We start from the raw sequence: 25,510 nt of genomic DNA, 5'->3' as shown, positions 1-25,510 counted from the left end.
TGTCTGTCCTGTCTCCCTGTAGCGCTGTCTTGGGCGTCTCACAGTACGGACATTGCAATTTATTGCCCTTGCCACATCTGCAGTCCTCATGCCTCCTTGCAGCATACCTAAGGCACGTTCACGCAGATGAGCAGGGACCCTGGGCATCTTTCTTTTGGTGTTTTTCAGAGTCAATAGAAAGGCCTCTTTAGTGTCCTAAGTTTTCATAACTGTGACCTTAATTGCCTACCGTCTGTAAGCTGTTAGTGTCTTAACGACCGTGCCACAGGTGCATGTTCATTAATTGTTTATGGTTCATTGAACAAGCATGGGAAACAGTGTTAAACCCTTTTACAATGAAGATCTGTGAAGTTATTTGGATTTTTAACAATTATCTTTGAGAAAGATAGGGTCCTGAAAAGTGGACATTTCTTTTTTTGCTGAGTTAAGTATATATTGACAGACAAACAAAGAGCACTACTCAATTCGTAACTACAAACTACTGTACTTTAGATGTACAGTTGAAAAGTTCACTGAACAGAGCATGCAGGCTTTAGTGGCCCCCTGCCAAGTCGTTTCCTGGATTTGCTGATTTCCCACTGTCACCCTTTAATATGAATTACCTCACGTAGTTAAATTTAAACCTCTTCAGTTGTGTACAATTTCGAAAAGGAATTAATTGCGATCTGATTAGCTGTGTGTATGACTAACACTGTTCATGCACAATGTGTGTGTGTGTGTCTAACAGTTCATGTAGTGAGTGTGATTAGCACCATGAGTCAAAGTCTACTTCCACAGGTTTGCCAAATGAAAAAGAGAATTTATTTACAAAAACATTCACATTAAAACTTTGCAACACAACAGCAAAAGGAGGAAGTAGCAACGCTGAAGCAATGTCTACAACGTCACAATAAGCATAGTATTCTCCATAACATAAAATAATAGCAACGTATAACGTTTCTAAAAAAACACCAACGCATTTCTCTCTCATGTGGCCAAAACGTAACAGCATGCGCCACTGGGCAAAACACGCAGGTAGGATATGCTAGTTTGTTTACTTCATCTGCTCTAAAATTCATTCACTGTACATCGTTCAAAACACTGTAGGCTACTTTGAAAAAACACTGTATAACTCAAGATCAAAATGCATTTCCCCATTTTTGTCTCACAGTAACGTTATACCACGCTATTATATTAAACTCTTATGTCGAAGATTATCATCATGTGATCTTGCCGACACGGTTTCAGCTTCGATCTAACGTTAAACGAGCACCATTCACCTGAGTAGCCTGTTCTCTGTGCGTAAAGTAAAGAATATATACATGCGCAGAAGCTTCAGGAAGCTCCGGATCTTTGAGTGAGGCAGACTAAAGATCCAGAAAAACACGGGAGCCGCAGAGCCACATCATGCTAGAAAGATAGATACCCACACAATTGAATTCTCCAGTAGTTTCATGGAGAGCAACGTTTCAACCCGAAGGTTGAAAACCAAGACCTTCAGCTCAGGACCCATAGAATTAGGAATAGAATACCAGAATGGACATGAACCTTCTGATGATGGGATAAAGGCCAGCCATCTTGGTCAGGGAGTTGGTCAACCATGGTTAGTCAGTGCTGTGATTCATAAAATATGAATTCAAAGAATTTATCTGCGATGTTGGTCAGCTAGCTAGCCAGCCGGTTCTAGGGGAATGATTTCATTAATTTTCTAATTAAAAACGGCCAATATCCCAACATTCCATTCAGCAATGCAGTCAATCCACAGACACACACTGGTTGAAATCAGTTGATGATAGGACTTGGACAAGTTGTAAATGCAACAAGTACTGACATTGTATCATATAATAGCACTCGCAGCTTTCCAAGAAAACATTACATTTAGATATTTATGGTATCCTTCAATTGGTATAAAACCCATACAAAACTGTATTTATAATTATATGACAATATTTTCGGTTGATAATTGTATTAAACAATTTCTGATATATCACATGCATTACTTTTATTTCCCTGAATAAGTAAAAATCCATATTGTGCCTCTACTGCCATTCATCCAATTAGACTGGTTTGGATTTCTCCCTGACCAATATGGCTGCCACCCCCCTTCCACATTTTACTCAATAAAACTGAAGCAGCATCCAGCAGTGTGTAAGGGTGGATATCTACACCTCAACGGTAAAGTCTCTAAATCTCTTCCTCTAGTCTGTTCCCCATAATGGTGGGTATGTGTGAAGGTCGTAGGTCAAAAGGTTGGGGGTCAGAGTGGACACTCGGTGTCGTACTCTACCGGCCCAAACTCCCCCATCCTCTTCAGCAAGGCCGCTTTGACAGCACTGATCTTCACATCCAGCTCCGACAGACTGCAGGCCTGCCAACATGGGAGATAAGAACAATCACAGTCAAACGCGCCGAACACAGATCCAACTCTCAATAGACATACAAGTATAAGCACATACGCGCACACTCAAATCAGTGTCAACTTAAACTGGTGGTTGTCCACGGACCGGAGGTTGAGAAACACTGCTTTGAACTTGAATGTAATGGCAGGAGGAAAGGTATGAGAAGAGGGAAAAGGTATGATGACACATCTCACCTGAGACATTGATGTCTTTGGTCGCTTGTGTAGGTAACTCTGAAAGAACACAGGAGATGAGAGGTTAGAATGTTTAGGTAACTCGGAGAGAGCAGAGACAAAAAGAGGTTACGTAACAGAGTACTAGAACAGTTCGAGGTTAGCCACTGGCAACATTCCTGCCATGCACAGGGTCAGACGGACTGAACAAATATTTCCCGTCCATTCAAGATGCACTACGCAGAAAATCGCTACGCCATTTCCTGGTTGCTAAAAATTCTAAAAACCGTTTGCATAATTTCAGTTTATGTGACAAAACAAGCAAGTATAGTGTAGAGAATCATTGTACCATCTAAACAGTTGTGAAATATATTTTCCAGAACCAAAAATATTATATTTTTCAATTGTTTGAAGCTGGTGTACAAAAACGAAAGTAAAAAAAGACACAAAAAACAGAACGCATAGAAATAAATATAGAACATATATACCGCTTCTTAGACTTGCTTTTAATGTGACTGACAGATCTAGAACTCCCATTACTATGTGAATTTGGTCAGGTCGTCCAAAAACGTACATATTGTAGCTTTAAAATTAGCCCCGAGAGGTACTTGTTCTTTTTACGTCAATACACCTACCTCAGAAAATACCTTCTATTTCTGGAAATGGCACCAATCTAATAGCTTTCAGAATAAAAAAAAAACTAAAATCAACCAGCTATGCCTTCATTTTCTGGTGACAAAAATACATTCTGCAAGAAGGCTAATAGTGCAAGTAATCTTCAGTTACTTAGTAATTCCAGAACTAGCAGACTAAATAACCAGGAAGGAGAGTACAAACACATGGCCTTCCCACCCTCAACCCCACCATGACAGTATTTTAATGCACTGCAGCAGTCTGCCATGCAACATACAGTACTGTAAATCTAAAAGACTTGGGTAATGACTTAGCTAAACCACTGATAGAAAAGTGGAGGAGACCGCTACTCACCTCCCACATCACCAGTAGTTTATTGGACAGTACTGTTCTCTGAAAGCAGCTGCCCTAACCACAAGCCCAGGCCACACATTGATCCTTTTCATTATGGTTAATTAGCTCAAAGTAACCTCTGGCCAGTAGCCACTTGATGATAATAATAAATTATTATTAATACAGCAGTTTTTTACCAACTGAGGTACTCAAAGCGCTTTACATAGTAAAGTCATGATTTGAAAGCTTGTTCTATTGCCATCATGACTAGCTAAGACATAAAATATGATCTTAGTGTTAAGCAAGGCAATTCATTGAAACAGATCGTCATTTTGGTGCGCATAGAAAGAAGTCAGAGGTGAACTCAGGTGCGCGCGCCCCGGCAAATTTCCTTCACATTAAATAAAACCGGCTCATTCTGTTCAGAACAACCCAGGGTATGCCGCCATGTCATCCTGTAACTGTGCATCAAACAGTGATCATAAACGTCGATACCTGTACATTATAGGCGTTTTATGATTTGGAAAAGTGAAGCACACATTTGGACTCGGGTGTGTGGCTTGCATGTATGACATCGAGGTGGTATTTATTATAATCCTCAAGGTCTCACCTTTCAAAAGACCACCGAGTCATCTGAATTTGGAGCTTTCCTCTCACTCAGACAAACATTTTTGCAAATGTAAAACCAACAAAACACAAAACAAAAGGAGCATGCTGCAATGCTTTGTAATGTTTCTAAAACAATAAAAATCTATTACTAGTAAGAAGTTGTGGTATATCGTTTAATTTCATATCATCTTTTGTGGCCTGAGTCTTTTACCAAAATTATCACAGATGAGACCACAATGGAGGTTACCGTGGTAACGCTGCTCCAGTCATGTTTCTGCTTGTGAGATTGAGTCTGACTAGTAGCAGTGGTGTCTTCTCTTCTCTAGCAGTTGAAACTCAAAACTGAAAAACAACCTACCTTGTGAACAAAACTATGTAAATAGCCAAGAAACACAATGACAAAGTCTCACTTAAGTAGACTTTCATTTCAAGTTAATTATCTTCCACTCAGCTCTTCACGGGCCCAAAGCCCCAATCTAGGAAGTGTTACAGCGCGAGATGGTATAGGCTATATAGGATTCGTAGTTCTTTGACTTTGTGCGATTAATTTACCAGCTATGAAACAAAGCAACAAAGTCAGTTTGTCAAATTTCTGCCCTGCTAGAGTTGCCCCGGTTAACTGTAAGTGCTGTTATTGTAAGGTGGAAACGTCTAGGAGCAACAACGGCAAAGTGGTAGGCCACACAAGCTCACAGAACGGGACCGCCGACTGCTGACGCGCATAGCGTGTTGAAATCGTGCTATAACAATAACTGTTTGTCAGGAGTTTCATGAAATGGGTTTCCATGGCTGAGCAGCCGCACACAAGCCTAAGATCATCATGTGCAATGCCAAGCATCGGTTGGAGTGGTATAAAGCTTGCTGCCATAGGACTCTGGAGCAGTGGAAACGCGTTCGCTGGAGTGATGAATCACACTTCACCATCTGGCAGTCCGATCGACGAATCTGCTTTGGCGGATGGCAGGAAAAACGCTACCTCCCCCAATGCATAGTGCCATCGAAACACCTTCGGGATGAATTGGGAACGCCGATTGTGAGCCAGGCCTAAACGCCCAACATCAGTGACCGACCTCACTAATGCTCTTGTGGCTGAATGGAAGCAAGTCCCTTCAGCAATGTTCCATCATCTAGTGGAAAGCCTTCCCAGAAGAGTGGAGACTGTTTAAGCAGCAAATGTTCGACGAGCAGGTGTCCACATACATTTGTAGTGTACTTTGAAAACAGCTACTGCAGCATTTATGTTACTGTAAATGTGATCATAGTTGACCATTTTAAATTCACAAATGCGAGTGAAATGCATGCACTGTGGAGCTCTGACCACCCGCCAACGTGGCTGGTGAAATAGACATCTTACCCACCAATGCCAAAATCTACCCGCATTTGGCAGGTGTTAATGTTAGGCCCTGGGTACGAGTGTAAAAGGTGGAGGATTAAAGATGAGATCCTCCACCCTCCCCTCCTCCTCCACCCTCAGAAACCTGTTCAGCGTGTACTTCCAAACTATTTGCAGAAATTGCTTAAACAGTGGCACTTGGAATAAAAAAAGATCAGCTCAGTTTATTCAAGAAGACACTCTCCACCCCCAGCTCTCTGTGCACACACACGCACACACACACACACACACCCTAAAGGACATGGAGCAGCACGCTCTTAGAACCGGCACGTCAAGCCAAGAGAAGGGAGTGATAAGAGTCATGCAGAAACTCAAGTGCTCTTACTCAGCTAACTTTGATAGGCTAAATTCTGACATGGATGACATATTCTGAACTGAAGAGGAAGAAAATACCCCACGTCTGATAATCACGGAATAAGAAATCTCGGGCTCAATATGGAAAAACACTAACATGGAGAAATACTAACGTGCACGTACACAGACTCATGCCCGCACGCACACACACACACAAATAAGTGGGTGTGTTAAAATCTTTCTACCACACTAAACTCACAGACTGGAAGTACTCTGGTGAAAGTCCCTCCAACTCCAGGATCCGATCTTCAAGCTTTTTCAGCCTCTGGTACACACTTAAAGGCACTGGACCCTCTGGAAAAGAAAGGTTTGTCTGTCTGATAGGAATATTAGAGTATAAGACCAGAATTCTTCAAGTCAAGTGTCAGAAATTGAAATTAATACAAACGCTTGGGTCAAGAGAGACATGCAACTACCACAATATGGCCGATACCACATCTTGTTTAACCTCTTCACCTGTTGGGAGCTTTAGGTGCGTCTCGATGTTGTGCAGGCGTTCCTCTATGGCTGGATTCCCACAGTCTCTAGACACCATGGCCCTCTGCTGCTCCTCAGCCTCCCCCAAGGCACCGCCTCCTAAACCTCCCCCTCTACGAGTCTGAGGCCCATAGGTGTTCACCACACGAGTCACTGCACAGACAAGGCATACAGACAATAGAAACCCATTAACTGTCACAAGCAAAGTAAAGAATCCTAAGATCCTACCAGGGTCGTTTCACGGAATGAGTCCCTTTTATGTCCCTTTGATATTTTAAGTAGAAATTGTGCACCTATATTGGATTTTAAAAGCCTGTTATATTAAAATGTGGCCTTTAATATAGAGCACATGGAAAATTCAATATATATGAATAAAGACGAGCTAATGTACCCAAAATTTGGCCGTTTTCACAAAGCCCTAGTTCTTTTGTTGCTTTAACAAAGTAATTTCTGAAGATCATTATTTTTACAATGTGATGTGATTAGTGATGCATTTTAAGGTTGAAAAAAAAAAGAAACCTTTTAATATGGTGAAAGTATTCCTTGTTAAAGGGCGACTGCACTTCCTGATTTGGCCTCGTCTTTCATCATTGCTCATTAAGAAATGCTAACGGCTGTGAATAAAGGCAAAACGAGAGTTGTCTTGGGGGTGTGGTTTGATGTGCGTGTTTCTTGGGTTTGTCTTTGTCATTCAGTCACAAGAAAAAAAGCACAGCTAACCAGTTTGCATTTTTTTTAAATGTACTGAAAGCAAGCTGGTAACATGCATCAAACATGTTGTCAGCTTTGCTTAGTTATGAGCTAGCTAACCTAGTACAAGGGTAGGCAACCCTGGTCCAGGAGTGCCGCAGGCACCCCATGTTTTTGATTTAATCGACCTGGAAGACCAGGTGTGTTGAATTTAGGCAATCACTGACCTAATCAATTAGCTCAGTTGGTCAGGAAGCAAGTGAAAGCTATGATCCTTAATTGATGTCACATGTTAAATCCCCTTCAAAATCAGTGTAAATGACAGGGAGGAGACAAGTTAAAGGGTTTTTAAGCCTCGAGACAATGGAGACATGGATTGTGTATATGTGCCATTCGGAGGGTGAATGGGCAAGACAAAAAAATTCTAAGTGCCTTTGAGCGGGGTATGGTAATAGGTGTCAAGAACTACAAAGTTGCTGGGGTTTTCACACTCAACAGTTTCCCGTGTGTATCAGGAATGGTCCACCACCTAAAGGACATCCCGCCACCTTGCCACAATTGTGGGAAGCATTGGCATCATCATGGGCCACACCTGCTTGTCGAACATCTCATTCCAAAATCATGGGCATTAATATGGAGTTGGTCCCCCCTTAGCTGCTATAACAGCCTCCACTCTTCTGGGAAGGCTTTAAAACTAGATGTTGGAACATTGCTGCAGGGACTTTATTCCATTCAGCCACATGAGCATTAGTGAGGTCGGGCACAGATGTTTGGCGATTAGGTCTGGCTTGCAGTCTGCGTTCCAATTCATCCCAAAGGTGTTCCATGTGGTTAAGGTCAGGGCTCGTCCACACAGTTAAGTTTGTCCACACCGATCTCGACAAACCATTTCTGTATGGATCTTGCTTTGTGCACGGGGACATTGTCATGCTGAAACAGGAAAGGATCTTCCCCAAACTGTTGTTACAAAGTTAGAAGCACAGAATCATCTAGAATGTCATTGTATGCTGTAGCTTTAAGCATTCCCTTCACTGGAACTCAGAGGCCTAGCCTGAACCATGAAAAACAGCCACAGACCATTATTCCTCCTCCAAACTTTGCAGTTGGCACTATGCATTGGGGCTGGTAGCATTCTCCTGGCATCTGCCAAACCCAGAGTCGTCCGTCGGGACTGCCAGATGGTGAAGCATGATTCATCACTCCAGAGAACGAGTCCACTGCTCCAGAGTCCAATGGTGGCAAGCTTTATACCACTCCAGCAGAGACTTGGCATTGCGCATGGTGATCTTAGACTTGTGTGCAGCTGCTCAGCCATGGAAACCTATTTCACGAAACTCCCAACAAAGAGTTATTGTACTGACGTTGCTTCCAGAGGCAGTTTGGAACTCTGTAGTAAATGTTGTAACAGAGGACAGACGATTTTTACGTGCAATGCTGTGTGCTTGATTTTATACACCTGTCAGCAACAGGTGTGGCTGCAAATTGTCCAGTCGTGTGGTCCAGTGCTGCTAAGAAAGACCTCGTTAAGCTCCAGCTGCCCCACGTTTTGTTCTTAATTGTAATCAGAGGGCTGATATAAATACTATGCATGCCAGTCTCTCTTGGCTAAGAGTTGAGGAAAGACTGACTGCATCACTTCTTCGTTTTATAAGAAACATTAATGAGTTGAAAATCCTAAATTGTTTGCACAGTCAACTTACACACAGCTCTGACACCAACACTTATCCCACCAGACATGCCACCAGGGGTCTTTTCAGTCCCAAATCCAGAACAAATTCAAGAAAGCGTACAGTATTATATAGAGCCCTAATTGCATGGAATTTCATTGCTCAAATAAAAAGCAAACCTGGTTTCAAAAAACAGATAAAGCAACACCTCACCTCTCCCCTATTTGACCTAGATAGTGTGTGTGTATGCATTGATATGTAGGCTATGTGTGCCTTTTGAAAAAATGTATGTAGTTCTGTCTTTGAGCTGTTGTTGTCTATTGACGTTCTGTATTATGTCATTCTATATTTGTTTCATGGTTTGTGTGGACCCCAGGAAGAGTAGCTGCTGCTTTTGCACATATATAGTGTACATATGAAGTGGGTAAAAAAAAAACAGTATGTAAACATGATTAAAGTGACCCGAGTTCCATGTTCAGGTTCAGGGTCATGGCTCCTAACAAACCCCCCTGGCCAGAAGATACTATCGTCAATAGCCGCTTAAAGTAGTTAGCGTCTATGAATGGGGTAGGGTTTGTACTACCCACGTCTTGTCTAGGGAAGAGGTTCCAGTGAGGCGAGTTGGTTTTGCATGACCCGGTGCCTCGGGTAGCCGGGGTCTGCTCACTACCTTAAGAGGACCAATAGAACGGTCCTCTATAGGCAGTGTTTCCCAACCCTGGTCCTCCAGTACCCCCAACAGTACACAGTTTCGTTGTAGCCCTTGACAAAACACACCTCATTCAACCCATTGAGGGCTTGATGATTAGTTGACAAGTTGGATCAGGTGTGCTTGTCCAGGGTTACAATAAAAATGTGTACTTTGGGGGTACTCGAGGACCAGGGTTGGGAAAAACTTTCCTAAGGAGAGGTCTCCTCCGTCTGCCGAGGGGCACCGGGCCATGCAAAGCGAACTCGCCCAGTCTTTTCCCAGAAAACAGTGCCATCACGCGTTAATAGGCAAAATTGTTGACATAACTGTAATCCAAACCATCAAGTAAGTCATGACGCAGTCACTTACCAAACTCAGTTTTGGACGAGACTGACTTTATAAACCAAAATTATCCTATTTACCCTTTGTAGTCAATTCAGATACTAGAATGAATGTTTCTGACTCATATCAATGCCTCATAGGCCCTTTAAAACCAGAGAAGTTGGTTCCAAGGGGTAGTTGACCATTAAATATTTTTTTTTTAAGAAACATTGAACATCTAATAGTCAAATCATAGTGTAAAAGCAAGTGAGATGGTTCTACTCTTTTTGGCCATTTTCTGGTGTATCGTGGTGGAAAACAGTGGGTCAAACATAACATGTCGACCCTGTCACCCTTAGATAGACAGGCTAGAAATTTTTACAATGTACATTTCTTTGTGAAACTTGCATTCAATTGCCCCTCCCTGTTGCAAACAAGCTTCCATCCCCCCCGTCACAAGGTGATTAATGACTGACAACCCTGATACAGGCAACGCTGTTACTTATTTGGCACTTAATAGGAAATTACTATAGTAATATTTAACTTGATGGTAATACATGTTTTTGTATTAATAATGCTAAAATTAGGTAACTATTTATTTTAATCAAGTTACACTACCCAAAAGGGACTAATTTCTTTGAACGACCCACCAATTAACCTAAAATATTTGAAATAACATAAGAAAACTATGTTTAAACTTAAAGCAGAATGTTCTTACCTTTAACATGACTTTTGAAGCCTGGGTAGGGTGTGAATACTGCATCTGTCCTGGCACAGCTGTCTTCTACATCATAGCAAAAGAGAACAGTTTTGAATTTGAAATATGCATTTCGTGGATAATTAACTGATGCAGCCGTTGAAAACGAAATGAACTGTCCATGTGACATGTTCACTTCTGTTACCCTCATTTCTGTTAGCGATATTTCTGTTCTGGTCATTACTGTTTAATTGTCATTTGTATTACTGTCATTTTACACCATCTATTTCTGAAGAAAAACAACAACTTGTCCCTTTATGTTCAAAGAATCTGGACAAAGCTGGATTTATTTTGAGGCCAGCTGAGGAGGGTGTTAGCTACTTCATGCCCACTATTATAACAGTTCAGCCTGACCTCTTGCCTCTCTGGCTGTGGAAAATCAGCCCTCTCCAAACATTGGCAATCTGTGCACGGTCACCCCCCCCTCCACTAACTCTCACACACACACACGCCTCTCCACACACCTCACTCAGATTCTTACCCTGATTGCAGTCGATCACGTTGCAGAACTCTCTCACGTTGTTTTCATTGATCTCCAGCTGCTTTCGCTCTATAAATGCAGATATCCTCCTATCAATCTATAGTAGTAGAGGAGACAGTTGGAGATGTGACAGGCTGAATTAAAGCATTATTGATACCAAAACGACAGTCGATTTTTGTTTATATGATGGTAATAAAAGGCAGGGGCAAGCAAAGCGGAACGAGACTAGCATTCACATCCAAACAGCACGTGAAATGCACTCAGATTCAGAATACCCCATCTCAATTGCTTTGCCATTTCTAAAAATGACGAAGTACGACAAAATACGGTTTATTTGGCTACCAAAATAAATACACAATGAAATACAACAGGCCTCGGCATCCTCTTGTCCTTCATCCACATGCAATCTCTCTAGAGTAATGAGCATCCACTTCATAATACATCAAGGGCCTGGCCTTCTCGCAAAGCCCTCCTGCTACTGCCACCACACCAGTCAGCGACCACACACACACACTCCCACGTTCCCTGACTGCAGCACTCTGAAGGAGCCCTTATTCTGTGCTAAACTGGCTTATCATCAGGTCCTGATCAAGCATTTGATTCACTACTATGTTATTGCAAAGTGTGCAGCACACTCGGAGGCAATTACTTATGAGTATTCATTGGCTTTAGCTGAGAATAGGAAATAGTATTGAAAATACTACTGTATAAACCGCAGCATCGGTACAGCTGAGCGGAGTTGACCAATCAGACGCTACAGTCACTCACCTCTGATTTGTTGGCTCGGATCTGAATGCTGAGGTCATCAACCTGCAACTTGCCCTCCTCCTCTACATCTGGCCTGGTTGGCTGAGTTGCAGGTAGAATGGGTGGTGAGTCTATGATCATCTCATCAGAAGAGACTGTGCTAGTGGTTTCATCCTTGTGGCTCTTTGAAGACGAGGACTGGTCTTCTGCCTCCACCAGTACCCTCAGGTTGTTCGATACTGACTGTTGAGGAGGATTAAAAGCAGTTTACGGGGAGAAACGTTGAAGTCCCTGTCAACATACACGTTCTACATCCATTAACTAATATGACAAAGAACAAACAAAGCACAAAAATACATTTAAATGCAACCATTTATTTTTATATTTATCTCTAGAGTGGTGGTTCCCAAACTTTTTATAGTCCCGTACCCCTTCAAAACATTCAACCTCCAGCTGCGTACCCCCTCTAGCACCAGGGTCAGTGCATCATTGTAAGCATGCCACACACACTATACGATACATTTATTAAACATAAGAATGAGTGTGAGTTTGTCACTTCCCACGAGCCAGGTTGTGACAAAGAGCTCTTATAGGACCAGGACACAAATAATAATAGAATAAATAATTTCGCTCTTTATTTAGCCATCTTACATATAAAACCTTATTTGTTCATTGAAAATTGTGAATAACTCACCACGGGTTAATGAGAAGGGTGTGCTTGAAAGGATGCACATAACTCTGCAATGTTGGGTTGTATTGGAGAGAGTCTCAGTCTTAAATCATTTCTCACACACAGTCTGTGCCTGTATTTAGTTCTCATGCTAGTGAGGGCCGAGTATCCACTCTCACATAGGTACGTGGTTGCAAAGGGCATCAGTGACTTAACAGCGCAATTTGCCAAGGCAGGATACTCTGAGCGCAACCCAATCCAGAAATCTGGCAGTTGCTTCTGATTAAATAACATTTTCACAGAACTGCTTGCTGCAATTTCGATGAGGCTCTCTTGTTCAGATATCGGTCAGTGGACTGGAGGCAGGCCATGAAAGAGATAACGAATCCAGTTATTTCCGTCATCCATTTCGGGAAAGTACCTGCGAAATTGCGCACCCAACTCACTCAGGTGCTTCGCTATATCACATTTGACATTGTCCGTAAGTTTGAGTTAATTTGCACACACACAAAAAAAATTGTCCAGCACATTGAATATAGTTGCGGAGAGTCCCTGTCATCCTAGATTCAGATCATTCAGGCGAGAAAAAACATCACCCAGATAGGCCAGTCGTGTGAGAAACTCGTCATCATGCAAGCGGTCAGACAAGTCAAAATGATGGTCAGTGAAAAAAAACTAAGCTCGTCTATCAATTTTAAAAAACGTGTCAATACTTTGCCCCTTGATAACCAGCACATTTCTGTATGTTGTAAAAGTGTTACATGGTCACTGCCCATATCATTGCATAGTGCAGAAAATACACTAGACTTCAGGGGACTTGCTTTAAAAACTTCTTGTCAATACGGGGGCGCTGTTTTCACTTTGGAAAAAATCGTGCCCAAATGAAACGGCCTCGTACTCTTTTCTAGATCATACAATATGCATATTATTATTACTATTGGATAGAAAACACTCAGAAGTTTCTAAAACTGTTTGAATTATATCTGTGAGTAAAACAGAACTCATTTTGCAGCAAACTTACATACAGGAAGTGAAAAATCTGAAAACGAGGCTCTGTTTCAGGGCCTGCCTATTCAACTGGCTTTTATTTATCGATATGCATGCACTTCATACTCCTTCCACTAGATGTCAACAGGCAGTGGAAGGTGGAATGGGGTGTCTAGCTTGATCTGAGGCCGAAAAAGAGCTTTTGGAGTGACAGGTCCGGAATTGTCTTTGTCTTCGAAGGCGCGCTGGGGAGCTCGACATTGTCTTCTGAAAAGCGTTCGGTTTACACGGCGAATATCTCCGGCTCTGATTTTATTTGATACATATGATAATATCATAAAGTAGGTTTTCAACCGAGTTTTATCAGTTTATTCAACGTTTATTGGGACTTTTTGAGTTTTCCATTCTTTGCATCAAGAGAGGATGGGAATGTTAGCAACCTTGGCTAGCATTGTGGCGCGAATTCGACAGAAGAAATGGACATTCTAAAACCAAACAACGATTTATTCTGGACCAAGGACTCCTTGAACAACATTCTGATGGAAGCTCAGCAAAAGTAAGAAAACATTTATGATGTTATTTCGTATTTCTGTGTAAAATGTTGACTCCTATTCTCCGCTGTTTTGGTGAGCGCTGTCTCACAATAACGCAAGCTGTATGTTATGGTGAAGTTATTTTTAAAAATCTAACAGCGGTTGCATTAAGAACCAGTGTATCTTTCATTTGCCATACAACAAGTATTTTTATGTAAAGTTTATGAGTTCTTTGGTCAGATTAGGTGAGTGTCCAAAATATCTCCGGAGATTCTGGTGAATCGATGCTACGTATTCACAATGTATAACCAGGATTTGTAGCTATAAATATGCACATTTTCGAACAAAACATAATTGTATTGTATAACATGATGTTATAAGACTGTCATCTGATGAATTTGTTCAAGGTTAGTGATTCATTTTATATCTTTTGCGAAAGCTACCTTTGCGGTGAATAAATGCGTTTGTATGTTTGGCTATTGTGGTAAGCTAATATAATTCCATATTGTGTTTTCGCTGTAAAACACTTAATCGGAAATATTGGCTGGATTCACAAGATCTTTCATTTGCTGTACACCCATGTATTTTACATAAATGTTTTATGATGAGTATTTATGTATTTCACGTTGCTCTCTGTAATTATTCTGGCTGCTTTGGTGCTATTTTTGATGGTAGCTGCAATGTAAAACTATGATTTATACCTCAAATATGCACATTTTCAAACAAAACGTAAATGTATTGTATAACATGTTATAAGACTGTCATCTGATGAAGTTGTTTCTTGGTTAGTGACTAATTTTATCTCTATTTTGTCGGTTTTGTGAAAGCTACCTATGCGGTGGAAACATGGTGAAAATATCCGGTTGTGTGTTTGGCCATTGTGGTTAGCTAATAGAAATACATAGTGTTTGCTGTAAAACATTTTAAAAATCGGAAATGATGGCTGGATTCACAAGATGTTTATCTTTCATTTGCTGTATTGGACTTGTGATTTCATGAAAATTATATTATATCACTGTCCCGTTAGGCTAGGCTAGTCAGCTTTTTTGATGAGGATCCCGGATCCGGGAGAGAGAAGCGGTAGAGGTTAACAAAGTTAACCATTTTCACTGTAGTGTCCAAAACATCTTTCAAGCTGTCAGGTATTCCTTTGGTAGCAAGAGCCTCTCAGTGGATGCTGCAGTGTACCCAATTAGCGTCGGGAGCAACTGCTTGCACACACGTTACCACTCCACTATGTCTCCCTGTCATGGCTTTTGGGCCATTAGTAAAGATACAAACAAATCTTGATGACCAAAGTCCATTTGATGTCACAAAGCTGTCCAGTACTTAAAATATCCTCTCCTGTTGTCCTGGTTTCCAGTGGTTTTCAGAAGAGGATGTCTTCGTTAATTGACTCCCCATAAACGTCACGGACATATACCAGGAGCTGTGCCAGGCCCGCCACGTCTGTTGACTCATCCAGCTGTAACGCATAGAATTCACTGGCTTGTATGCGAAGCAGTAACTGTTTCAAAACATCTCCTGCCATGTCACTGATGCATCATGAAACAGTGTTGTTTGATGAAGTCATTGTCTGTATAGTTTTTTTGACCTTTCCCCCAGCATTGTCCCAGCCATATCCACGGCAGCAGGCAGAATTAAGTCCTCCACAATAGTATGCGGCTTGCCTGTCCTAGCCACTCGGTAGCTCACCATATAAGACGCTTCTAGCCCCTTCTTATTAATGGTATCTGTTGCATTAATACATGTCTTACTACTCAAAAGTCATCTTAATTCTCTCAAAAAACTCCCATGGCTTATTTTTCAAATTGGCATGATTTGTTTCTAAATGTCTGCGCAAGAGTAAAGGTTTCATTGAGTCGTGAGATAGGACTTTTACACATATAACACACTGTGGCTGAGGAAAGGCACCACTCCCAATGTAAGTGAACCCCAAATCAATGTAGTTATCATCATATTTGCGCCTCTTCGATGGTCCAACGTCCCTGTCTGTTGTTTGCTGCTTTCCCGGGTAAGGGGGCAGTAGCTCTTCGGCTGCATCAGATTCACAACTGTCATCTTTAAAGTTATTTTTTTTATATGTATTATTTGTATTTTTTCTAGTTGAGTATATTATTATTTATATTGCTTTGTCTTGTCTGTGTGTGTAAAACTTAATAAACAGAGTTTTCAAAGATTCACAACTGTCAGTGTCCATGCTAGCTGGGCTAACAACAAATGTAGAATTACTGATGCTAGCATTGGATGTGCTCATGGAAGCAGAAAAACGTGTGTCGTTGACAGGTGCAGGTGTAGTCATGCTGGTAGTAGCAGTACTACCAGTAGAGCTGGTATATGTCTATGGACATGTGCCTTACTTTAAAAAAAAAAAAACATTTATCAATTTTCGAGCAAACGGAATGTGCAGCACCTACGTTTGGCTACATGCGGACCGTTAGTGGAATTCCCGCGAGAAAATAACGGTTAATGTAATCGGATGTTAATTATTTGGCTACCTGTATTGGACATTATGTTGTTATTTTGCTGAACACGAGATGGTTTCATTTTAGGCAGTGAAACGAGGCTACTCAGGCGAGAAATAAAACATCCAAATGCATAGCCCCGTTGGAAAAAATAAATGGACTTTTTGAAAATGTTTAGAATTTATTTTTTAAATAATTTTTTTTAAACTTTATTTTTAAATGTGAATCACATTTTATTTGGCATACCCCTGACTGCATTGTTCATACCCCAGTTGGGAATACTTGCTCTAGAGTAATGAACGAAATGAAAAATGTAATAAATACTGAAAGTAGTGTTGCATATCCATCCTTAAATTTCCGACACTTCAGATATGACACCACTGTGCACCTGCCAGCACATTGTTGTGAGACTGTAGTGTAGTCTACCTGTAGTTTGGAGATGTGTTGCTGAAGACAGGTGAACACATGACGAGTAGGTTGAAGAGATGCCACATCCACTGCTTCTAAGCTGGTGCTGATTTTCAATGCAGCTTCACCCAATTTCAGCTTGAAATGAAAAATAGTTACAAAATAAATAAGTTAAACTTGATCAGAACCTGGACTAAGAGTAGTAAAGCCTCCATTTTAGCTATACTAAGTCTACAAACTATATTATTTCCAGGGCTATAAGAACCGGGGGGAAAACAAGCAAAGGTTGTTAATACAAACAATGGCTATTATTTGTTACTTTACTCCACGCGGTAGTTGTCAGTAACAATGTTTGATTGCTACTTTGTCGTATTCAGCCTGCTAGATAAAGGAGGAGCTTATCCGTAATCAGTGCAACGACAAGCTAGTAGTTGTAGCCTACTGTGCTGCAACACAAACTATTCTTGCAACATTGTACCATTTAGCGTGCGATTGCATGCGACAAAGGATATTTCACAAATTCCTATTTGATAAGAACAGACATGTTGCACATCTCGTGGGCATCTCTCGCAGTGATCGAAGCAATTGTAGCTGAATTAGATTGTGTAAAAGCATTATTATACCAACCTCACTCCCGAAGTCTGTGAGCAGATTCAAAAGAATGAACATACTGTCTCTGTAGCTTGATACTTCCTTGCAAGAAGACGTTATGGCAACATTTTCCCTTCGTTTATCGCCCACACCGTTTTCGTCATTCAACTTCATCCTGTCCGCCATTGCATTTCCGCGTCTCAAGCACAGTGCTCAGTGATTGGTTAAGAAACGGGTCCCTCCAATACCGGAAGTATTATTACGTAGTCTGCAAAGCAATAAAAGGATGGTGCATAAAACGTTCAACAAGTTGGCCTTAGTATAAACAAACTGAGAAAAAATAAATGTTATGCGCATATAAAATCCATATATACCTCCACTATCTTTGTAGCGAAAATATAACTATTGAATAGAATCAGCCTTTTAGAATATCAGAAGGCAGGCCTACTCGAGGTGGAAAGTCAGATACCGCTAACAACAAAGTGAACCAACGACCTGGTTAGTCAAACACTCCAGAACCAGTAGGAGCACTTCAGAACAATTATTTTACTTGCATCATTTATGAATCGGTACTCAAAACTAAAGTCCTAAATATTTGACTAAACCATTAACATTTAACTTTTATGTCCCACAGTCAAATGGGTCCTGTATTAGTAGCAAGGACCTGGCAATCAAATAATAGCCTCATAATTTCACATGTTATTGGTTTATGCAGCTTTTTTTGTGTGTTAACAATAGTTTTTTAAAAATTGAATCACAAAATATTTGATGTACACAGTTTTGCCTTCACAATTTTCCAAACTGGTTAATGTTGTTAATTAATCTCCAATCTGAAGATAGTATATTATGGAGACATACTGCAGTACTTTTTTTTATTGAAATAAGTTGTATTTGTGAATTGCATTATTCCCAGGCAATTACAAATGGCATTTTTTTTACCCTTCGTCACAATCCTGTCTCGAGCTCTACAGACAATTCCTTCAACCTCATTGCTTGGTTTTTGCTCTAACATGCACTGTCAACTGTGGGACCTCATATAGATATGTGTGTGTCTTTCCAAATCATGTCCAATCAATTTAATTTACCACAGGTGTACCCCAATCAAGTTGTAGAAACATCTCAAGGATAATCAATGGAAACAGGATGCACCTGAGCTCAATAGTTAAAAAAAAATTGAATCACAAAACATTTGATGTACACAGTTTTGCTTTGACAATTTCAAAAACTGGTTCATTTGGTTTATTATTCTCAAATCTGAAGATATTATATATTATTTTTTATTGAAATGGGTTGTAATGGTGAATTGAATTATTCCCCGGCATTTACAAATGGCACCCTATTCCCTATATTTAGTGCACTACATTTGACCAGAGATTTATGGGCCCTGCTTAAATATAGTGCACTCTATAGGGAATAGGGTGCCATTTGGGACGTGGTATGATAAAATACCAATTAAACACTGGAGTGTTACCTGAGTGAATGGTCCATCAGTTTGACAGAAAGTGAATGATTTGGGATACTCACCCTGTTACCAAAACTATATTATTCTCAGTTTTTTCAATTTAGACACAAGGGGAAAGACTGGTCACTCAATTATAAAAACACTGTCTATCAAACTGTGCTGGAGGTGTGTGTGTGTGTGTGTGTCAGACAAGGGATGGGAACCTGCCTGGCCTGGCCTACAATGGTGAATTTCTCTGTTAAGTGACTGTGGGAAAATCTCCTTCCTCTATTCAGGTCGACATTTTCCCCTCTTTTCATATAATGAGGGGGAGACTGATGAAGAGAGGCAACAACAGAAAAAGAACAATTAACAGCAATAAGAAAGCATGAGCACTCAGAGCTGAACCTCATAATGTCCTGGTGGACGGGTTAATCATTTTAGGAAGGGGTTTAGAGACAAGCCTTTCACTTTAATTCATTTCTAGGTGTTTTTTTCTCTCTCCTTGCAGCGGGAAGGGAACTGTAACACTTGACATCTTTTGACATGCTGTGGTTGTATGTTCCCATACTGAGAGGAGCTAGATAATTAAAAGCTGCTCATTTCATTTGTCTGACTGACTGTGTATGATTGACTGACAATTGACTTTTACAGAAATTACCTACAATATATTTAACCAAATATATACAGTACCAGTCAAAAGTTTGGACACACCTACTCATTCAAGGGTTTTTCTTTATTTTTTACAATTTTCTACATTGTAGAATAATAGTGAAGACATCAAAACTATGAAATAACACATATGGAATCATATAGTAACCACAAAAGTGTTAAACAAATCAAAATATATTTTATATTTTAGATTCTTCAAAGTAGCCACCCTTTGCCTTGATGACAGCTTGGCACGCTCTTGGCATTCTCTCAACCAGCTTCACCTGGAATGCTTTTCCAACAGTCTTGAAGGAGTTCCCACATATGCTGAGCACTTGTTGACTGCTTTTCCTTCACTCTGCGGTCCAACTCATCCCAAACCATCTCAATTGGGTTGAGGTCGGGGGATTGTGGAGGCCTTGTCATCTGATGCAGCACTCCATCACGCTTCTTCTTGGTCAAATAGCCCTTACACAACCTGGAGGTGTTTTGGGTCATTGTCCTATTGAAAAACAAATGATAGTCCCATTAAGCGCAAACCAGATGGGATGGCGTATCGCTGCAGAATGCTGTGGTAGCCATGCTGGTTAAGTGTGCCTTGAATTCTAAATAAATTACAGACAGTGTCACCAGCAAAGCAGCCCCACAACATCACACCTCCATGTTTCACGGTGGGAACCACACATGCGGAGATCATCCATTTAAATACTCTGCACCTCACAAAGACACAGCAGTTGGGTCCAAATATCTCACATTTGGACTCACTAGACCAAAGGGCAGATTTCCACCGGTCTATTGTCCATTGCTCGTGTTTATTGGCCCAAGGAAGTCTCTTATTATTATTATTAGTGTCCTTTAGTAGTGGTTTCTTTGCAGCAATTCGACCATGAAGGCCTGACTCACACAGTCTCCTCTGAACAGTTGATGTTGAGATGTGTCTGTTACTTGAACTCTGTGAAGCATTCATTTGGGCTACAATTTCTGAGGCTGATCACTCTAATTAAGTTATCCTCTGCAGCAGAGGTAACTCTGGGTCTTCCTTTCCTGTGGCGGTCCTCATGAAAGCCAGTTCCTCATAGCGCTTGATGATTTTTGTGACTGCCCTTGAAGAAACTTTCAAAGTTCTTGAAATGTTCCGGATTGTCTGACCTTCATGTCTTAAAGTAATGATGGACTGTCATTTATATTTGCTTATTTGAGCCGTTGCCATAATATGGACTCTTTTACCAAATAGGGCTATCTTCTGTATACCAACCCTACCTTGTCACAACACAACTGATTGACTCAAACGCATTAAGAAGGAAAGAAATTCCACAAATTCACCTTTAACAAGGCACACCTGTTAATTGAAATGCATTCCAGGTGACTACCTCATGAAGCTGGTTGAGAGAATACCAAGAGTGTGCAAAGCTGTCATCAAGGCAAAGGGTGGCTACTTGGAAGAATCTCAAATATAAAATATATTTTGATTTGTTTAACACTTTTTTGGTTACTACATGATTCCATATGTGTCATGTAATAGTTTTGATGTCTTCACTATTATTATACAATGTAGAAAATAGGACAGAAGGACGGAAGAAAAACCCTTGAATAAGTAGGTGTGTCCAAACTTTTGACTGGTACTGTATATGATTCTAAATACGATTCCGTGCTCAGCAAACACGTTGCAATTGTGCTGTGAAACAAAATAAATAACCATTGAAATAATACAAAACAATATTTGCACAAGCTGGTGCTAAAGGTGCCAAACAAATACACGTTTATTATAATGATTAGAAACTGGATAACTTCATATTTGATCTCTATGATAAATGGTTTTAGCTTTATTCAGGACAGGAATTGGTGCATTCACAGGTCTAAGGGGTTTGTGCTGGAGTAGGGAGGATGGAAGACGGAGGAGGCTGGTATGAAGTGGTGGAGGTGGTGGGAAGACGGGGATCTGAAGAGGGATTGAGGCTGCCTCTTGCTGCTCTACCATCAACCACCTGCAGCACAGTAAAAAGCTGCTTATTTAGCCCCGTCTGTCTAGTCTCCACTAGCAGATGATGTTGACAGAGTAGGAGACGGATAAAGGAAGAGACAGAAAATGAGGGAGGGAGAGAGAGAGAGAGATGGAGAGAGTGACAGGAAAGGAGAGAGTAGTGTTGGCTTCTGAAATGTTATATTTTTGTATGGGGAATTGATAGGCGTTGATATTTTTCCTGCTTCAGTTTGGGAGCAATATTCAGAACACACACACCTGTACTCGAGATGCCAGGGATATTTCCCACTCTCAGCTACACTCCTTAGCACAAAGAGAACATTGTCCATTATAGTTTCTCTGATTAATTCATTCATTTTCTGTTTTCTTTTCCAGTCTTTTAGACAAAAGTGACAAAACTAAAAGAAAAATAAGTGCTAGTTGTACTTCACCTAATTCAAAACAACATAATGTAATTTCATGTGTCTGGACTAACGTAGAACTCTAATTGAACAGTTGAAATAAAGGGAAAAGAAACACAGTCAAATGTTTAACTGTCAGTAGTTCTAGAATGATACCAGGCCGTGTATTTCTAACCTACCACATGTGTTGATCATCAGCGAGGTTTCTAAACGTGCACTTGACTAATCAATGAGGGTGAACAAGCGCTTAATGCAACTTACTGTAAATATCACAGAGTGATCCTGTAATGCAAACTGTACAGCAGACAAATGACAGTAGAATAGCCTAGATACCTCTTTGTCTCATGGAAAATGAAATGCATATGTTTATATATTTTTTAAATGTATTTCTATTTTTTTTTATCTTTCAATCATTTTATTTTTGCCTTCATAAAAAAAGACAACACAAATAAAATATACTGAAAATATATAAACAACCAGACAGGTGAAACAAATGCAACTTTAAATAGCCTTTAGCCTTCACATTATTTCAACTAAATGAAGCAATTACAGTGGGAATGAAAATGACATCATTAACATGTATTAATAACATAAAATAGTGAAATGAAAAAAGTGACTTAAAAGTTCCACTTTACGCTGTTGAGAGCATTAATGAGAATACTCATTAGGCTTTTAAAGCAGTCAGTTATAGTGCTGTTCTGTTCTTTCCCACCACTGACTGTGTCACCAATAAGCAGAAGTACTGTAGAGCTACTAGCATCAGAGCCCAGGCTGTTCCATGTTCAATTGGACCTCTTAATATAATAAAGGTCCGGCTTCACGTTCAAGAGCCTGACTGACGCTCAGACTTACCCCTTTCACCTTTTTGCTGAGTAAACTTTCTCATCACATATACAGTATTTACTTAATAAAATATCTACGGCCGAGAAGAGCTGCAATCAATTCCATTTCAACTCAGTTGATTTTGGAAGCAAACTGGAAGTCCCAATGAGAAACATTTGAATTGAAATTTGAATTTGTATTTTAGTGTACAATTGGAATTGGAGTTTAATTTTACATCCTGACTGAATTGACCTAAAATAGACGGCAGCCATGTGATGGAGATAGGTAAACACAAGTCCCTATGCCTACTGCCCAAACAAAGGGAGAAGAATCAGAAGAGGGAAAGAGAAGATAGGGGAAGAGAGAAAGAAGCCCCCTCTCTCTCCCATCTCAGCTGTGACAGTAACCCGGGTCATGGGGGGGTCTAAGCAGGGAGCAGAAGTGAAGTGCAGTAAATCGGCCAATCACTCTGCAGCATTACTTCAACTGAGAGGGAGAAGGAACATGTTGATAGTTGTCTTGTTATTATATACTCACAACTATGAGCACTCCAGTCTGGAAGACTGTTTGTCTGCATGTTGTAGATGGATACATCATATGGATATTTGTAGCATGACTAATTGGTGAAGAAATTGACAAATGTCAAAGACATATTTTTATTTGTATTTCTTGCGGTAGCAATATTACCCATCATTTTTTTGTTGTTGCCATTTTAGGTATCAAGGGTGATTTTGTAGGGCAAATAAATGTAGGGCAATACTCAACGTTTTGAGGAATGTGCAGTCAAACTGCCTCATTTCTCACTCTCACTTAGTCTGTGGCCCTGCAGCGCTTCTTGCCAGCATCCCCCTCCCCCCTTACATCTCCCCCCTCCTCCCTCTCTCTCCCCTGCCCCCACATTGGGACGACTGCACCTGTCACCTGGGAGCCCCTGCTCTTCCTCTGCTGCCTAGACTCCACTACACTCAGGAGCCATTTACATAACCTCATTTAGCAGTTCACAAATCAGGGCCATTAGGAGCAGCTAACAGGAACCAAAGGTTCTAATTTAGTCTGCGTCTCACAGTGGGGAAATTGGGCGGCTCAGGCCTACAAATAAAGCGCCAGGGTCTTGGTTTTGATTGTTGATTGTGATGGTAAATGTACCGATGATTAGAACAGATTTTCCCTTTTATTGATTTTCTGCCAAATCGCAGCGTGCGATTGGTCCTGGTCCTGGGGTGGAGTGGGGGGGAATAGCTGGGGTGGGAGGTGAATAGGGTGGGGAGTGACTTGGGTGGGGTGGCGGGCAAGGGTAAGGAGAGCTGGTAAGGGGGGGGGGGTATGTTCAGTAGGCTTTAGTATTTGAAAACATGTATCAATGTCTCCTAAGGTATGAACTTCTATAAAGGTATGAAAAAAGACAAACTCAATGATTCTTTGCCTGGTGGTTTACTTCCCTGAGCACAAAAGCAATCAATACACTTGGATGTTGTGATGCTTTTACATCTACCGACTATTTACCAAGCTTGAGTATATTATCAATGCCTTTTTTTTTTTTACATCCATGTCAATGCATAACGTAAATAAAAACCCAAGATTTGTCCATTCAAAACCTTCCAAAAAAGAATCACAACATTAACAGGCTGTCCTGAAAAGCGCCAAAAGCCAAAAACACGAAATATTTCAATGTAGTGATTATTCCTTCACCCTGTACATATTCTCCACAAAATGACCATGCAACCATGCGTAGTAATCATGTGAAGCATTTACTTCAGCTTTAACTGCATTTATTGGCATTCTAGTGGCAATGTGACAGTGATAAACAAATCCAGAGAGCCAATGATTCGCACAAGTCAAGAGCTGTAAAATTATTTTCAATCGGCATTCAATTTGGCAAAGATGGGGCTCATAGAAAAGGGGGTTGAATTATTAAAATGTCCACTTGTTCACTGCTAAACCTGGAGGTGCCTGTCTACAGTGGTGGTTCGCTTTAGGGGCCATTTTGAAGGGCCATTCTCAATTAGTCAACAAATCAGAGCTCTTCTCAGTAGCCTGGTCGTCACATATGTTTGCACTTCAAACTGGAATATAGGGGCGAGGCGTAGGCTCTGCATGCGAGACATGTTTCTTCTGCTGCATACAGATTTTGTCTGTTGCCAATCTGCCACTGGTGCCAAATGTGACCACATAACAGCAAACCCATCGCTGGGATTATGTAAGAAAAACAAAACCAGAAATGGACACGCCAGGTGTATCAACTGTACACAGATAGGGTAGGTTCAGGGTCACTCACACAATATGAAGTTGAAGAGTCTGTGTCTGTGAGGTATGATTCACCAAAGTGCCCCTGCCATGTCCAGCCCAATCCAGTTGCTCCAAATATCATTTGAGCTGTTTCACTTGAGGCTAATTTATGACAAGTGCACAGAGCAGGTTTGTGGGGGTGGGGATTTAGTAGAATGGTGCTTGAGAATGCTATAGCAACCGCATAGTCTAGAGGAGGAAGGCCTCTGGCAGAAGCCGAGTAACGTTGGAGTAGCTGCAGTGAGTCAAGGTAACAGTGATCACACACTAAAAGATAATACAAAAAAGACGTGATATACAGTGCATTTTGAAAAGTTTTCCAACCCCTTGACTTTTCCCACATTTTGTTACGTTACAGCCTTATTCTAAAATTGATGAAATCATCACATGACCTCATCAGTCTACACACAAAACCCCCTAATGACAAAGCAAAAACAGGTTTAAAAAAAAAGAATAATTTGTAATCCATTTTATAACAAGGCTGTAACGTAACAAAATGTGGGAAAAGTCAAGGGGTCTGAATACTTTCCAAAGTGTCACAAATTCAGTTCTGTCTGATCAAAATAAAAT

At 40.7% G+C, this 25,510-nt stretch overlaps 1 protein-coding gene across 1 annotated transcript; it reads right to left on the bottom strand.

Moving 5' to 3' along the window:
• Nucleotides 1–786: 786 nt before the first annotated feature.
• On the bottom strand, nt 787–17,541 carry LOC120060491 (MAP3K12 binding inhibitory protein 1). Its single transcript, XM_039009847.1, has 9 exons — nt 17,395–17,541; nt 16,786–16,905; nt 11,726–11,947; nt 10,958–11,054; nt 10,438–10,503; nt 6,330–6,503; nt 6,073–6,167; nt 2,573–2,611; nt 787–2,347 (listed from the first exon to the last, which is right to left on the bottom strand). The coding sequence occupies exons 1-9, from the start codon at nt 17,530–17,532 to the stop codon at nt 2,237–2,239; spliced, it is 1,062 nt and encodes a 353-aa protein (XP_038865775.1). The 5' UTR covers nt 17,533–17,541; the 3' UTR covers nt 787–2,236.
• Nucleotides 17,542–25,510: the final 7,969 nt, after the last annotated feature.

Source organism: Salvelinus namaycush, chromosome 15 (assembly GCF_016432855.1).
Source record: "Salvelinus namaycush isolate Seneca chromosome 15, SaNama_1.0, whole genome shotgun sequence".
NCBI lineage: Eukaryota > Metazoa > Chordata > Actinopteri > Salmoniformes > Salmonidae > Salvelinus > Salvelinus namaycush.
Note: the sequence above shows the minus strand (reverse complement) of the source record. Positions and strands in the feature narration are given on the sequence as shown.

Excerpts from the sequence above, each read along its gene's own strand:
- LOC120060491 (XM_039009847.1), bottom strand. The coding sequence starts at position 17,532 with ATGAAGTTGAATGACGAAAACGGTGTGGGCGATAAACGAAGGGAAAAT. Across the intron at positions 6,504-10,437 it reads CTTCAAAAGTCATGTTAAAG|TGACTCGTGTGGTGAACACC; the intron begins GTAAGAACATTC and ends TTGTCTGTGCAG. Across the intron at positions 2,348-2,572 it reads CAAAGACATCAATGTCTCAG|GCCTGCAGTCTGTCGGAGCT; the intron begins GTGAGATGTGTC and ends CCATGTTGGCAG.